General features: G+C 43.8%; 1 protein-coding gene across 3 annotated transcripts in view; it reads left to right on the plus strand.

Annotated features, from left to right (window-relative positions):
• Positions 1 to 16276, plus strand: part of Babam2 (BRISC and BRCA1 A complex member 2) — a 372389-nt gene that overhangs the window by 292624 nt on the left and 63489 nt on the right. For all 3 annotated transcript variants that reach the window (XM_020154590.2, XM_074049402.1, XM_074049403.1), the window contains 3 exons: positions 2911 to 3010; positions 5993 to 6063; positions 9028 to 9110. In XM_020154590.2, coding sequence (XP_020010179.1) covers positions 2911 to 3010; positions 5993 to 6063; positions 9028 to 9110 — 254 coding nt within the window. The remainder of the gene's footprint in view (positions 1 to 2910; positions 3011 to 5992; positions 6064 to 9027; positions 9111 to 16276) is intronic.

The following is a 16276-nucleotide window of genomic DNA, read 5'->3' on the forward strand; positions in this document are numbered from 1 at the left end:
GAGATCAGAAACCCCAGCACCAAGAGTCCCATTCATCTTGTGCTCACCCCTGCCCTAGCTCAACCCCAGCATAGCCAGTTAAGGAGTTATTCAGGCCTGTCTTCTCCCGCCAGCCCCACATTCCTGGAGATATCTGAGCAAGTCCTGGAGTCTGCACAGGGTGACTGTTTTGTTGTACGTGCTTGGCCCAATCTTTTTTTGGTTCATCAATATCAAATAATGGGAGCTCACCAGATCTTACCTCCACCTTTCACCCTGTGGAGATATCATAGCACTTTTATTTCATGGCACTTGACTTTGTTTATTCGGTGGGATCAGGGCAGCATTCAGGCTGTAGTAAGTCTATTAAACATTTACCCATGGGGTTAATATTCATCCATGAATCAGCAATTACCAGTGTATGACACTGGATGTTAGGTTTTGTATCCTCACAAGCTAAGAAACTACTGAGTTAAATAAAGGGTGAAATGAGCATTCTTTTAAAAATAAACTCAGTTAAAACCTGTCTTTCATACACTTGAAGTGCTTCACACATTGAGGCCCGCCCTGCATGTCTAGCTAACTCATTCAGAAGCAGTTAAGCAGGAGCGGTCAGTTCTTCACATCGAAGATCAAGTGCATCTGATTACTGAGGGGTGGGATGGGTGCTGAGGTGTGACAAACATGAAGAGCAGTGCTTGCCTGACTGCCCCTCGGAGGGTTGCAGAGAGATGAGCTGTCCATCACAGTGTCTGCTTTAGCGATGGTCTGAGTCCCTCCAGAAGCCCGTTCTCCTCATCTGGAACCCGACCCAGTGGACTTGAGTGAGCCAGATCAGCTGTTTGTTCCCAGCCCTGCAGTCTTTTGCCATTAAATTCCCTGGTGTCTCAGAAGGCAACATACTGTGTGGTGACAGGTAGACAGACCTGCGTGCCCATCTAGATTTGACCACCAACTAGTTGTGTGAACCTGAGGCAAAGACCTGTGATCGCCCAGCCTTCATTTCTTCACCTGTAAAAGTACAATGATAACTCCTAGCTCACTGAGTTGTGGAAGGATTAAACTGGATGAGGTGCTAGAGCACCTAGCAATAAGTGTTAATTTTTGATAATCAGGGATGCCAAAACACGGGCCTGGCAGCAAACACCTGGCTTTGTATTTCTTCACATCTCTGCTTCTTTCCATCATCATGGGTAGCTTTTGTTTCATGGCTGTATTTCAGAATTGCACAATTCACAGAGGGGTGGAAAGACAGGTACCAAAATCCTGCCACTGGTTCACAGCTCATCAAGGGAGTTTTCCTAAACGTCTTCGGGTTTACACCCAATTTAATCCAATGTCTACACTAAGGGCATCGAAAGCAAGCAATGGTCACGCTGATGACTCATTAATGTCACACTGAGTCAAGTGCTGTCTTATACTGTCAGTTGTCAGAGCTGTTGTGCATCTATCGTCTGAGTAGAAAACGTCAGTATCAAATATTTCCACTCTACATCAACTTTCTCATATCACCAGGCTTTTGTTTGTTGGGATTTTTTATTCCTATAAACAAACATAAAATTATCTTTACCAGAAAAATTAATTCAGAAACCTGTAGTTAGTACAGGATGAATCTGGACTTTCAGTAGTTAATTGTGTTCCTCTGTATCATGAACCCTAAACCAGCTCTAGGCTCTTTAGATATGAATTTTGGGGTGGTTGCTGTGACAACCTTTTCTTTGATTCACAACCTTGTAACTGGGGGGGACTCAGATAATAGCAGTCACAGGATTAAGCAATTTCGGAGTGTTTGTTTTATGTCTTACCATATGACGGAGTTTTTTCAAAGGACTTACAGAAATACATTAAAAGAAGAAAAACAAACTAAGGCCAGATGCAGTGGCTCATGTCTGTAATCCCAGCTACGTAGACAGGAGGATCATGGTCCAAGACTGGCCCCAGGCCAAAAGTGTAAAACCCTATCTGAAAAATAATTAAAGTGTAAAGGGCTGTGGATATATGACTCAAGTAGTAGAGTGCTTGCCTGGCAAGCATGAGGCCCTGAATTCACCTAGTACCTCAAAAAGAAAAGAAAAACAAATGAGGATAAAAGGGAAGATTAAGGGTGATAAATGAAATGCATGCTTCAAATTTCTGAATAGTTTCTTCTAATAATTGTATGTTGGTTAATTTAAATAGAAGTTTTACCTGTATGAAAGTTCTAGAAACTATTTCTGAATCAACATTGGATCTTAAGTGATTGGATCAATGGTTACCAAATACACTTTTGTGATTGGGTTGGGTTTTTTTTGTTTTGTTTTGCAGTACTGGGGCTTGAACTCAGAGCCTTCACCTTGAGCCATTCCACCAGCCCTTTTTTTTTTTTTTGTTAAAGGTTTTTTTCGAGATAGGATCTGGCAAACTATTTGCCCAGGCTGGCTTCTCTCTTGATCTCTTCCTCCTGAGTAGTTCATTTGTTTTATTCCTTTTTCTTGCATACCTTTTAGAATATAGGGTTACAAAACTGATAAACTATAGAACTAGTCTCTTCTTTGCAATATGACATTGATTCATATTAGTTCAGTTCAAGTGTTTAATGAATAACTTATTTTCGTCCAGCCCTGAATTGGACATCATGAGGAGTATAAAAGTGTATTTGAATAAGGCAGACAGCCCATTAATGTTGTATGACATTCACTTACACCAGTCAGAATTTACTAATTTGTACTGTTGTGTGATAAGATCCTTAGTTGTTCTTAATGGTATGGCAATGTAAGAAAATGAATTAAAACACAGAAATTTAATCACAAAATGTCACCCATACTCCCATCATCATTAATCTAAGGCAGTTGGCGGCCACACGTGGACAAGAGAAGCCAGTTCTGTTTGGGGCATCACTTCCTAGGCTGCTTGAACCTAAGAGAAGTGTTCCTTGTGTTCTTGTCCTTTCAGTGCACTCGGAGGCTCCTCAGCCCTGCACATCCCAGCTTTTCCAGGAGGAGGATGTCTCATCGATTATGTTCCCCAAGTGTGCCACCTGCTCACCAACAAGGTAAACACAAGTCCCAGGACCCCTCGGTCTTGGGAGACTCCTTCCTCCCACACACCACAGCCCCTGGTGGTTCCTGCCACCTCACTCCATTTTCTTACTTTAGCTTCCGTCTGACATCTGCCTCACCTGCTTTGAATTACAATTCATCTGTTTCTTGTGCTATTTCTTTGTCGTTCTCTTCCTTTTCTGAGTATCCTGACTTCTTATTTCTCCCTTAGCTTCATCTCTTCACGTTATATCTGGATATTTAAGTCACATCTTTCCTAAGTTTCCGTTATTCCCTAGATCTTTGCTACACCTTGCACCTTCTTACGCTATTACCGAACCTGTGAGCCCTTCCTTCCCATGGCTGTGCTCACCACTAGTTGCTATCAGGGTAATTCTTTAAAGATGCTTCGCTGAACCTTACCTTTTAATCTCAAGTCCTTGATTCTTCCTTTCATGTCTAGGAGTGGTTCACCTAACGTCAAAGAATTCCAGGTCAACTACTCCTCTATCCAGCCATACCAGATTATGTAAAGCTTTCTCTTAGCTGCATTCATGAGCCTTTGGGCTACACTGGCAAGCAGCTGAATTCACTGTAATGGTGGTTGTCAGATGTTTCCAGAAGGTGTAAGAATGTACTTGTCAATGTCTAGCCAGCGTACTTACCTGAAAACTAGAGATAATGCACTAGCGACCCTGGCTCTCTTTCCTCTCCCACATGGACTGTGACTCGGTTTGTTTAATTGCCGAAGTGCTATTTTCTTTGCTCCTGTTGACTCGTTCAAATAGATCTTCTGTGTATCTCTGTCATTCAGAAGATGATGCGTCTCTATATAAGAAATATTTTAGAATGCAATAATATTTCAGAGGTTTCAGTAATATTTTCCAAATATCAGAGAAACTGAAATCTGGCAGCTTCGCAGCCTGTGGGCCTGGCCCAGATTCCAGAGCATTTAGCTTTCACAGAGTCATGGCTTCTCCTGAGACCAGATTCCCCCAGCCACTGCCCTCCTACGAGACAGAGCAGAGGGCAGAATTCTTATTTACATTCTGGGGCTTTGCACTGCCTTCAAATCTGTGCCCCAGAATTATAGAGAAAAATGCAAATTGGGTCTTCCAGAACTGAGAAGAAAAGCCTTTTTAAAGCTCTCCAATTGAGATTATTTTCTAGCCATACATTTTCCTCAAAAAAATTATAATATCATTTTCCCAGAAATGTAAGAATCAGTCAGTTTTTCTTATCTGGTTCCCTTTCATTAATTTTACTTGTCTTTTAAAATTGGTGTTCTTCTGTGTGCTCTAACCGAGGACAGTATGGGCTGCTTTTAGGAACAATCTCTTCAGATGAATTTCCATAATTACATTGGAATCTATCTTTATAGCCAGTTTTGTTGTGGGTTTCTGTTAAAATGATTTTCTGTTTTTAAAATCAAGTACACAGAACTGTTTTCATCCCCTTTTTTTAAACAAAGCCACTTAAGCAAACTTATCATCTGTTTTTCTTTTCCGAAAATAACATTTCTGATCCTGCATTAAGCCTGTAAAGTAAGCGCTGTTTTTGTAAATTGACATAAACCCCATTATATAAATAGAATTGTTTTACTTTAACAGGGTACAACATGACTATCTGTACCAGTTGTGTCAAGGTTGTCCCAAGTGCTTTATCTTGAGCTTTCATTAGCCATGGAAACGCAGTGTGTGGCCGCAGGCCATGTAAACAGTTTGGGGGTCTCTCTTTCCCTGCTCCTTTCAACCATTGTAAGAAATGTTTTTGCAGTAGAAGATGGTGCATAAATGACTAACTTTCAGTTGCCTAGCTTAATGAGTTCACAATTTTTTTTATAGAAACTGTCACTTGATGGTAACGAGGAAACATAAAAAGGCAAAATAAAATCTATTGTAATGCTTCTCATTCTAAATGTTAGGATTTTTAAAAGAAAGAATTAAGCATTATCTTACCTTTTCAATAGGAGTTCAAAATAACCACAAAACCTCAACTGATGAGAGAAAGCTCTTTACAGAGAGTGTCAGCTGATACTAATGCAAAAGGAATGATAGAATTGTTTAAAACCCACCATTTTGCAACCCCCTAATGAGTAAGTCAGAGAAGAATCTCCCAACAGATACTAAAATCATTAAGCGAATGGTTGGTGTTGGTGGGGAACTGGGTTTTCATGTACTTCGAGAGGTACACCTGTAGCTTACTCACTATGGGGTGTGGGTGTGGGTGACACATATGATATGTACTCACTACAGCAAAGGGAATATCCCTTTATAATAGAGCGATCTGGCTGTCATCTTAACCACACGCTGAAACCCAGTATCACCTATGAAGATTTCTTGCCAAAAATGTTAGCCTGAGTCTGACCACGCTGGCAGCTCTAGCTTCAAGTTGTAGGACACACCAAAGGTAAAGGAAGAAGGAGGGAAGCAATCAGAAAATTCACAGTGTCTTTGAAAAGGCAGTGTTGGGCATGTGCAGGCACACACATACACACATGCACACACACTCCAGGGGGTACTGTTATTGTAGAATGAAGGACTTAAAAGATATAAACAAATAAAATATGTGGTCCTTGATTATACATTGCTTTTTAAAAATGTTTGGGGGACAGTTGGGAAGAATTGAACAAGGACAGGGTACCAGACGATATTAGAATGACTGCTAAATTTTTGGGGTATGATAATGGTATTTGTGGTTTCGTAGGAGAATGTTTTATTTTTTGGAGTTGCATACTGAAGTATGTAGGGGTGAACTGTCATGATGTCTCTGATTTCCTTTGAAATGTTTTAGCAAGACTGATTGATAGCTTGATAGATGGGTAGGTAGATGGCTGGATGAAGCAACGAGGCAAAATATTCATAGTTGTTGAATAGAGGTGGTGGGAATATGGGTGTTCATTTTCTTATTTTACTTCTCTGAATCGCTGAAGCTTTTCAGAATAAAGCATTTAAAATTTTTCTTTGCTAATTCTGAGCTTTGGGTTCCTGTTCCAGGTGCAGTATGTGATTCAAGGCTATCACAAAAGAAGAGAGTATATTGCTGCTTTCCTCAGTCACTTTGGCACGTAAGTGCTGCCCTGTCTAAACCTTACACCAGCCATGACCCTCACATGGGGTATAATTAAGAAAACAGCACTTAGTTCTTATGTATGAGCCTTTTTTTTTTTTTTGGCAGTACTGGGATTTGAACTCAGCACCTTGCATTGCTAGGCAGACACTGTACCACTTGAGCCACTCTGTCCTTTTTGCATTGTTATTTTTCAGATAAGATCTTGTTTTACGCCTTGGCATCCTGAACTTCAGTCTTCCTGTTTGTGCTTCCCTGCATAGCTACGATGATAGGCGTGTGACACTGCACCCAGCCATTGATTAAGATGAGTTCTTGCAAACCTTTTGCCTAGGCTGGCTTCGAACCAAGACTGAGTAGCTAGGATTACAGACATAAGCAATTGCATCCAGCCTTACATATACTTTTTCAATGGCATTTTGATATTTTGCTTACTCTAAAGCTTCCAAGTGACATTTTTTTTAGCTTTTTTTTTTTTTTACATTGTTGGGGCTGGAACTCAGGGTCTTACACTTGCTCTCAGGCACTGTTAAGACTTGAGCCACCCCTCAAGCCCCTACCCCCTCTTGAGCATTCTTTAGCAAATAACAAACAGTTACTGCCTCTGGCAGCAGCGTGCCTGCCCAGCACAGCAAGCCTAGGAGTGAGGCCCGCAGCAGGCACAGGAAGAGACCCTGCTTGTTGTTGGGCTTTAGTAGTTTGCAGAGCATTTTCCCCTCTGTGGTCTCCCACAGCAGGCACTCGTGACACATCTTACTGCAGTCAGCCCTGAGCTGTGGAAGCTCATTAGTCACATACCTAGAAGAGGGGTTGCCAGGGCCGGAACCCCGTTTCTCCAGGATTTCGGGTCTCATGACAGGAGGATCGCTCACCAACAGTGCCTCACGGATTTGGGAAGAACATCTAACATTAGCCCCAAAGTGGTGACTCACACTTGAGAGGGGGAGTTGGAGCATGGAGCTGAGAGGGGGGAGGGAAGTGTGGAACCGCAGGCGCGGCACAGAGGGGCTACCTGCTCCTCTTGCCCCTGCTGTCCTGCGTGGGTGCCCTTCCCTCTGGCTGCCAGGCTGGGTTGCTCTGTGGTCCTGGGTGCTTTAATGCCATCAGGGCCTTTGCAGGCTTCTGCTAGGGTTCAGCATGGAGGACAGAAGTGCATTTTCCTCATGGTCTTTAGGAGGTAGAGCACTGTGGCCACTGGGGGAACTAAGTGGTTCCAGTGGTTGAAAAATAGTGTGTGTGTGTATATATATATATATATGTGTGCATACGTATATATGTATGTGTGTGTATATATATGCATACAGTAGGATAAAATTTAGCTTTTAAAAAAGTAAGTAAAGAAAATAGAAAGGAAATTAGGAATAGGAAAGAGAAGATGAAACCAAGAACAAGACTGGCCATTCCCTGGGATATAATTGTCATAGTATGGCACAGTTATAAGCAAAGTTTCTTTTTCTTTGTGGCAGTATTAGAGTTTGAACTTAGGGCCTCACTCTCGCTAGGCAGACACTCTACCACTTGAGGCACTTTGCCAGCCCTTTTTTTGTGATGGGTTTTTTCAAGATAGGGTCTTGTGAACTCTTCGTCCACGCTGGCTTTGAATCATGACCTCCTGATCCCTGCCTTCTGAGTCACTAGGATTACAGGCGTGAGCCACCAGTGCTGGGCTAAGTAAAATTTCTAAATAATGTCAAACATTTCTCTCATTAGCCATTACCGAGCTTTGCATTATCCAAAGTAGAAATGTCAATATCCGGACAATGTGACTGTGTCTCACTGAGTCTTTCATATTTAAGTTTTTCACAGACCAGTGGAGTGGTTCAAGTGGTAAGAGTGCCTGCCTAGCAAGTGTGAGGACCTGAGTTCAAAGCCCAAGGCTGCCAAAAAAAAAAAAAAGAAAAAAAGGAAAAGATTTTTTTTCACATTTATGAACATTTTGAAAAAATAGTTTAGATACAGCAATTAAAACATTTATACATTATACATAGTCTAGACCACAATCCTATTTATGCTTCCTACATTCTTGGGGTGACAGTCACGTGCCACCACACCCACTTTTTATTGGTTGAGATGAGGTCTCACTGACTTTTTGCCGGACTGGCCTCGAACCTGGATCTTCCCTATCCCTGCCTTCCCAGTAGTTAGGATTACCAGCATGAGCCAGTGTGCCTGGCCTGGTCTAATTTTTTAGTAAATTATCCTTAGCATATATAGTTGAAAAGAAAAAGCTAGCACAATGACCTCCAAAGTGGGGTGCATACACCCTAGGGATTGCACATTGGTGTACAAGAAAGATAGGAAAGTTGAGTTTATATTTACTTTTAATATCATTCTTTTTAATGCACATTTTTGTGTATTATTATGCTAATAGTACAATACTATAGTAGTGCTTATACATAGTTGCTACTAAATTAAAAATAACTGCTACCGTGTCACTGAACTGTACCCATAGCACAAAAACCATTACGTGCTTGATGTTCCTATGGGGTGTAGGGTCTGAAAGTTTAGACGTTGATGTTACATTATCACGTTGATTATAAATTCATAGGGAGAGCAGAACCATTGACATAAGTCAAATCTGAGTGACATTCGAATTGTCCCTGAACATGTCAACTCAGCCCTCAGAATCTTAGCTGCTACCCTTTACCAAGCTGGTCATCAGGACCAATGGGCAGCCATCTCAGGACATCAGAGCCCTCCTTGTGTGGAATTATGCCTTGTGGCTTATAAACCTGAGGCTGCAGAGGTTAAGTGATTCGTCAGAGGCTGCAGTAGGCAGTGAGTGGCAAAGCTGTGTCATAACCTAGTGCTCTCACCCACACACCCCATGCCTTCTGATGCTCACTCACCTAAGTCAATCTGAGGTTTGGTAGCCCCAAACTCGTGAGTATGTTCTTACCTGGTCCCATCTCTTAGACCTCATTTTCATGAGGGTTTTGTTTGTGTGTGTTTTGTTACTTAGAGGTGTCGTGGAATATGATGCAGAAGGCTTTACGAAACTCACGCTGCTGCTGATGTGGAAAGATTTTTGTTTTCTTGTACACAGTGAGTATGCTTTTGTGATCAGCTTATCAGCATCTATGTTAGAACATCCTAAATGACATGTCGTAACGTGTACGAGAACCTTCACTGTCCTAACTTTGTTCTTTTTACTTTGGCACGTGTGTATTTGTTGTGGGATCATAGAGAGAAAATGTTTATAAACCTGTGTTTCTCAGCCCCCTGAGGGTGCATCTGGCAGTGTCTGGAGGCATTTCTGATTGTCACACCTTGGGGAGGGAATTGTTACTGACTCCTGGGGGGTAGAGGTCAGCCCCTCCTAGGACGGTATCTAAAACGTCAGTATTGCCGGAGACAGGTTTCTGGTTCAGAACATCTTTCAGGTCTCAAAACTTAGAGGGTGACTCAAAGCATACTTGGTTTGATCATTTGCTCATGGCCCTTAGGAAGGGAAAAGTCCACGACTTTGAAAATATGGAACCCATGACTTAACAGGCGAGGCAGCGTGTCGATGCGTCCCCGATGTCACTTCTCAGTGTAAATGGTTGCTGTGTTGGATTAATCCATTTGCCAATAAACATTGGTCCAGCGTTCGCTTGATGAACAATTTAAATTTTGTTTATTTCCTTGTTATATAAAGACCTGTGGTATCAGGTTCAAGCTGTGAGTCAACCAAGTCTTGCTTCATTCTTTAGTAACTTGTTACACGGTATGCACGGTCTTCAAGTCAAAGGTCAAGTAGCCCAACTTGAGATAGAGAAAACAAGTGAATTTGAATCTGCTCTACTCAGTAGGTAGAACTTCCCTCATACCTCAGTAAACAACATCAAAAAGGAGCACCTTGGCCCTGTGCCACCAAGGTGTCAGACAGTGTAAAGACACCAACTTTTGGAAGGGTTTCTTCCCCAGTAGACTTACTTTATGGTTGTACATTACTTAGGTTAAGCAGTTTTCAGGTCAAGTGTGGTGGCTCACATCTGTAATCCCAGCTACTCAGGAGGTACAGATCAGAAGGATCGGAGTTCGAGACCAGCCCAGGCAAAAAGTTAGTGAGACCCCTTCTCAACCAATAAGCCATATGTGGCAGCACTTGCCTGTCATTCCAGCTATGTGAGAGGGGTAGATAGGAGACGGTGGTCCACGCTGGCCCAGGCAAAAACGCAAAACCCTATTCAAAAAATAGGGACCTTGGCTCAAGTGGTAGAGCACCTTCCTAGCAAGCACAAGGTCCTGAATTCAATCCCTAATACCGAATAAATAATTAAATAAAATAGTTTTCAAAAACAATTTTTGGACAGTACTAGGGTTGAACTCAGTGCCTCACTTTTGCCAGGTAAGTGCCTTAACAGTTGAGCCACGATCCCTGCCCTTTTTCCTTTTGTTTATTTTCCAGCTCAGGTCTCACATTTTTGCCCTGGGCTGGCCTTTGACCACGATCCTCCAGCCTCTCTGCCCTGTAGCTGGAATTATAGGAGTGAACCACCATGCCCAGCTTGTTTTTTGAGATAGGGGTCTCGCTAACTTTTTTGCTCTGGTTGGCTTTGAATTGCAGTCCTCCTGATCTCCGTCTCCTGAGTAACTGGGATTATAAGCATGCCCCACCACACCCAGCCTTTTTTCCCCCAACCTGATTTCATTCCAGATAGTAAGGGAAGAAGCCCCCCTACGTCTATAGTGTGAGAGAAGACAGCTTGAGGGAAGCCTGTGCTGACGCACTGCACAGAGTCCTGCGCATTCGGTGCTGCACGGCAGTCACCACTTTGCCATGCAGTGTTTCCTACTGCACTCTCTACTTGTAACTCGTCATACATTGGGCGGTCTTTTCAAATGCATCTGGAAAATGCAAGCCTGCCAGTCTACGTTAACTATGTGCAGGGAGACAGAATTGGAGAGAAAGCTTTTCAAGCTGGGTGAGCTTCCAGTTGCACCTGGTGAGATCACAAGGTCAGGCCCTTGTTTTTCCTCCTGTGTGCACGGGGGACCCTGTCATCAGGCTGGTAGAGATGTCCACATGTGGAGTTGAGCTGACAATGGGGTGGCTGGAGGAGGAGGCACACAGCTAAAGCCTCCTGGCCCACTGCTCTTTGCTCACTGGCATCTCTGGCCCTACCGAGCTGAGCCAAAGTCTCTGACTTCCAGCTGCCACTTTGCGTTCTGACCTGCCGTGTCCTGCTGTGGCTTTGCTTCTGAGTCTCAATCCCTTTGTGAGATATCACTTCCTGTTTGCCTCCCCTTCATCCCACCTCTGTGGTCCCGGTGATTCTCTTCCACCCTGATACCCCAGCCCCAGCCCCTGACAACTCCCCTGCCCCTAGTGTTACTGCCCACACTCTTGGCTCTTCTGACAGATAAGAGCGTCATGACTTGGGACAGGTGCCTGGTGTGATGGCCTTTGCTCAGCTCATGCAAGGCGAGTCTGTATCCTGCCTTGAGTCTCGGTGGTGATGGCCCAGTTCCTCCAGAGTGACTGTAGACAGCCCTATCACAGCTCTCAGTAACCGGGTGAATGCTTCAACCAGTCCCTTCATTCTTAAGTCCTTTTTCCTCAAACTTACTTTTGTCTCCTAGCCACTGTTCTTCTTTCAGTTGATACCAGATCATATCAGACATAAGAGAAAAAGTATATTCTTGAAATTCTTCAATTTGAACCTGTGTTTTCAGTATGCAACTCAAAAAATGTCTATTCTGGTGGTGCCTAGTATATTAGTCTGTTTTCTGTTGCTGTGACAAAATACCCAAGGATAGATACTTTATAAAGAAGACTGGTTTGTTTAACTCTTAGTTTTAGAGGCTCAGAGCCCAAGATCAATGGCCTTCTCTGTTCACTCCCCATTGGGTCACAATATGACAGAGAAACAGAAAGTCCAAGCAGAGAAAGAGTCCAAATGCATCCCTGGTGCTTGGCTTTTTAAGAGCACCACATTATTCTCTTCCCAACTCAGTGCCCAGTTGTCCTAACCACTTTCATTAGACCTCACCTCTTAAAGGTGCCACCACCTCTTTATACCACCAACTGGGGACCACGCCAACTCCCATCCAAGCTGTGCCAGCTAGCAAGAGGAAGTTGTCACTGGCAGTGACCTTCAGTGATAAAAGAACTTTCCCCTCTTAGCCAATCCTCTTGTCTGCACATTCAGAGTTCATAGTAGCTGTTGGTTTTGAATTTCCTGCCAAATATCATCTCTGGGCTATTGTGGATCCAGAATTCCTTACAGCTTCATCTCCACCTTTCTGTCTTAGTGTTTCCAAGTCTGTCATGCAAAATTGAGTCCCCATGATATTTTCACTTAGCTTGAATTACATTCCTCAGAAACATGGAACTCCTAGGTGCTCCTTAGAACAGCAATAAGTGACCTTGGGGTTTGATTTACTTTTTCCAGAATGTCCCCTCAGGCTTTCATTCCTTTCCTCCCTAGGCCATTTGCTCCCTCCTCCTTTAGTGTCACTGCCCACACTTTTGGCTCTTTTGGCAAGAAACACCAATGCCATTTCCTGCTCCATCACTAACTCGCAGTCTGTCTTTAAATGCGTTATTTCCACCCTTTTGCTTCTTTCTTATCTGCAACACAGGACTTGCTGCATCAGAGTGAAGCTTGGTTAGATAACATGCTTTCCCATCTGACACTTACCTTCCTTGAGAAGCATCTGCTTACTTGGATACAACGCCCAAGGGACCATTTGTTCCTTTTTATTCTTCCATAAAAGTGGGGAGGTGAACATGGGGTGGCAGGGACTTGACAAAGAACATTGCAGTGAATTATTCTGGGATGTCAAGATGGAACAGAGGAGGAAGGAAGTGCCTGGAGATAGAGCCAGTCCTGTGTGGGTGGCTCCACTCCTTTGTGGAGGTTGAAGACCTAGCAGGACATGAAGTAGCATCCTCACGCCCCCTTCCTCTGCATTCTCTCAGGCCCAGCAAGGCTGCATCAACAGGGCAGGTGCTGGAGGGAACTCTGAGCTTTTTGGATGCGAGAGGAGAGAAGCTTGTCTCTCCTGATGCAGACAGCTCTGAATCCAGACTGCTGAAATGACTGAAGCAAGAATGCCTCCAGGGAAAGACACTGTTGATGTTCTGGGACCCCTAGAGACACTGTAGCATCCTGGCATCTGGCAGTTCCAGGAGGGGGTCCACAGTCCTGATTTTGGCCCCAGAGCTTTCCTTCCCACTCACTCCATCCTTCCTGCCTTCATCCAGTATCAGTTAGCAAGAGTTGGAGCTGCAGTGGCATCAGAAGCTTGCTCCATGCAGAAACTTTTAAAGAAAGCTTTTGTTTTGGTTTGGGGTTTTTTGTTTGTTTGTTTGGTTGGTTTTTGGCAGTTTGAGCCCAGGGCCTTGTGCTGGCTAGACAGGCACTCTGCTGCTTGAACCATATCTCCAGCCCTTTTTGCTGTGGTTATTTTTGAGACGCAGCCTCAACTTTTTGCCCAGGTTAGCCTGAACTGCCACCCTCCTATTTTATGCTTCCCACTGTTACTAGGATGACAGGCATGTGCTGTTATGGGCTAGCTTTTTCCTGTTGAGATGGTGTCTTGCAAACTTTTTTGCCTAGTCTGGCCTGGAACCACAGTCCTCCCAATCTCAGCTTCCTGTGTAACTTGGGATGGTAGGCATGCTCCACTGCACCCCACTATTGGTTGAGATGGGGTCTCATGAACACCCTGCCTGGGGTGGCCTTGAACAGTGATCTTCCGGATGTCAACCTCCCAAGTGGCTAGGCCCCTGGTGCCTGGTTTTTAGGAAGGTTTTGTGGCCATGATCTGAGAAGTTTTCATAGCAGTGGAGTGGGTAACTCTCTGTCTGCCACGTTGTTCTTACCTCTTAGCAAGTTGTTAGATGTCGTCTTCAAAACAGCAGCTTTTCAGAATGCTGGTGTCAAGAGAGCCACATAGTAAGGCAAAGTGTCACAGAGCAAGAGCAGCCCTGGGGCAAGGCTTCTCCTGATCCCCTTGAGTGCACTGTAAATAGACACAGGACACCACTGTCTTTGGTAGCAGAGGTGCTGCCTGGAAGGAGCTAGCATTGAGATTGGTGACTTCAAAGACAATGGGAGAGAACCTGTGGCTGGTGAGCTGTCTTTTCCCAGGACCTGTAAAGCCCTGGATCATCCAGCCTGGACCATAGGCCGCGTCTACCTAGCACGAGCCTCTCAAACTAAAGGTGCTCCCATTCTCTTCGCTGCCTCCGCCCCCAGTCCATTTAACTGAGTTCTGAGTTCACTGAGAGCCACTCTCTGCCCCACACTGCTGGATATTAAGGACAGCAGTAAAAACTCATGCTTGATTGTGAGGCTTTACAGCAGTACAGCACGGGAATTAGAGAAGTGTAGCCACTGGGTCACATCCCACCCTGGGCCTGTTTTTATATGGGTCTCGAGCTAAGAAGAGTGCTTGCATTTCTAAAGGGCTGTTAGGGACAAAAAGAAACAGCATGAAACAGATGCTGTATGGCCAACAGAGCCCAATTACCTTTGACCCCTACAGAAAGGTTTGCTGACTCCTGGTCTAGTTGATGAGAAAAGAGACCAGGTAAAAGTGAAGTTCAGTGGTATGTGTTTATTTGTTTTGTTTTCTGTGAGGCTGGCGAGCAAGCCTGAGACCTTGAACACGCTAGGCAAGGGCTGTAGCTCTGAGGTGCATCCCCAGTTCGTGGTTTTTTGAGGCAGGGTCTCCATATGCAGCTCAGGCTGGCCTTGAACTTGCCATCTTCCTGTCTCAGCCTCCCCAGTGCAGAGATTATAGGTATGCACCACCAGGCCCAGCTATAGTGTGCAGTTTTTAAAACAAATACTTTGTGACTAAGCTAATATATAAGTGATATATGAAAGAAAGTGACCCTCATTTTATACACACACACACACGTTTATATATGTATAGACAAGAGGAGAGAGAGAGAGAGACTGATGGCAGACAATAAAAGATGTAAATGAATCAGCGTGCGAATTTCACATGGGACAGGGACCAGGATGTGGAACAGAGCATAGGGTGATGCTGGAGACTACGAGGGCTATTGTTAGGATGGTTGGGAGACATCCCTCAGGAAACCTAACGGGCCAATACCAGGATCCAGTGAAGAGAGCAGAAGCCCTGGGGCTGTGAGGAGCTGGGAGTGGGGGCTGGGTGTAGTGAACAGTGGGCAAGTCCATTGTTGATTCTTTTTAAAGTTCCTTTTTTTCATGGTTTGTTCTTGAAAAGGTAATATGTATCTTCAACACAATCTACTTCTGGTTCATGATGACTTAATTCTGGTAAAACTAGCAGCTTTTCTCCTGCTCCCCCTTGTTTGTGCTCTTAATTGTCATGTTATAGTGCAAACACTTACAGATGTCTGTTGTTGCTACAAACAATCATACCTTTTAAAGAAGACGAGAGAAAGAACATACTCTTTGTGTCTTGCCAAGCTGGTGGTTTCCAGTGTTCCTCACAGGACTCTGACCCCTCATTTTACAGTGTCACAGGGATGTGGGGAGGTAGCAGGTTCATTGCATACAGAGAATGATCACCTCCTTACTCTGATTTTTTTTCTCTTTATTTTAACAATAATATTCAAACTTTTTTTTTTTTTTAGCAGTACTGGGGTTTGAACTCAGGGCCTACACTTTGAGCCACTCCACCAGCCTTTTGTGATAGGTTTTTTTTGAGATAGGGTCTCACGAACTGTTTGCGAGCCAGCCCTGGGCTGGCTTCGAATTGCAGTCCTCCTAATCTCTGCCTCCTGAGTAGCTACGATTACAGGCATGAGTCACTAGTGCCTGGCTCAAACAGATTTTTTAATATTCTTTTCTGTTTCGGTCTTTATTTCTCTGTCTGTTCATTCATTCATTGGATTTAAGTTTGCCTATGAGAGGGCTCAGATTCTTGTAGGACTTTTAATCTTTTAAGCCAAAGAAAATTGACAACTTCAGATTACTTCTGCTAGTCATTTAAGTAATTCTTTCCTCAATCAAGACCAATAAGTTAGAAATCAGGACATCTTTTGAAATTTTAAGTAAAAATCAAAGGCTTGTGTTAATTGCTACCAACACCCATCCCAAGTTCTGATTTTGTTGAGCTCCACAATTCCTCGTATAACCCAGGAAATTATTTGCATTGATGTTACACCATCGCTTTACCAGTACAAGGAAAAACCACCACAGCAGCAGCCACTCAGCTCTGAGCTAAATGGCAGACTTTCATCTCCTTGCCACAGAAACAGTGTTTTAGGGAAAATATTT

Source organism: Castor canadensis, chromosome 12, assembly GCF_047511655.1.
Source record: "Castor canadensis chromosome 12, mCasCan1.hap1v2, whole genome shotgun sequence".
NCBI lineage: Eukaryota > Metazoa > Chordata > Mammalia > Rodentia > Castoridae > Castor > Castor canadensis.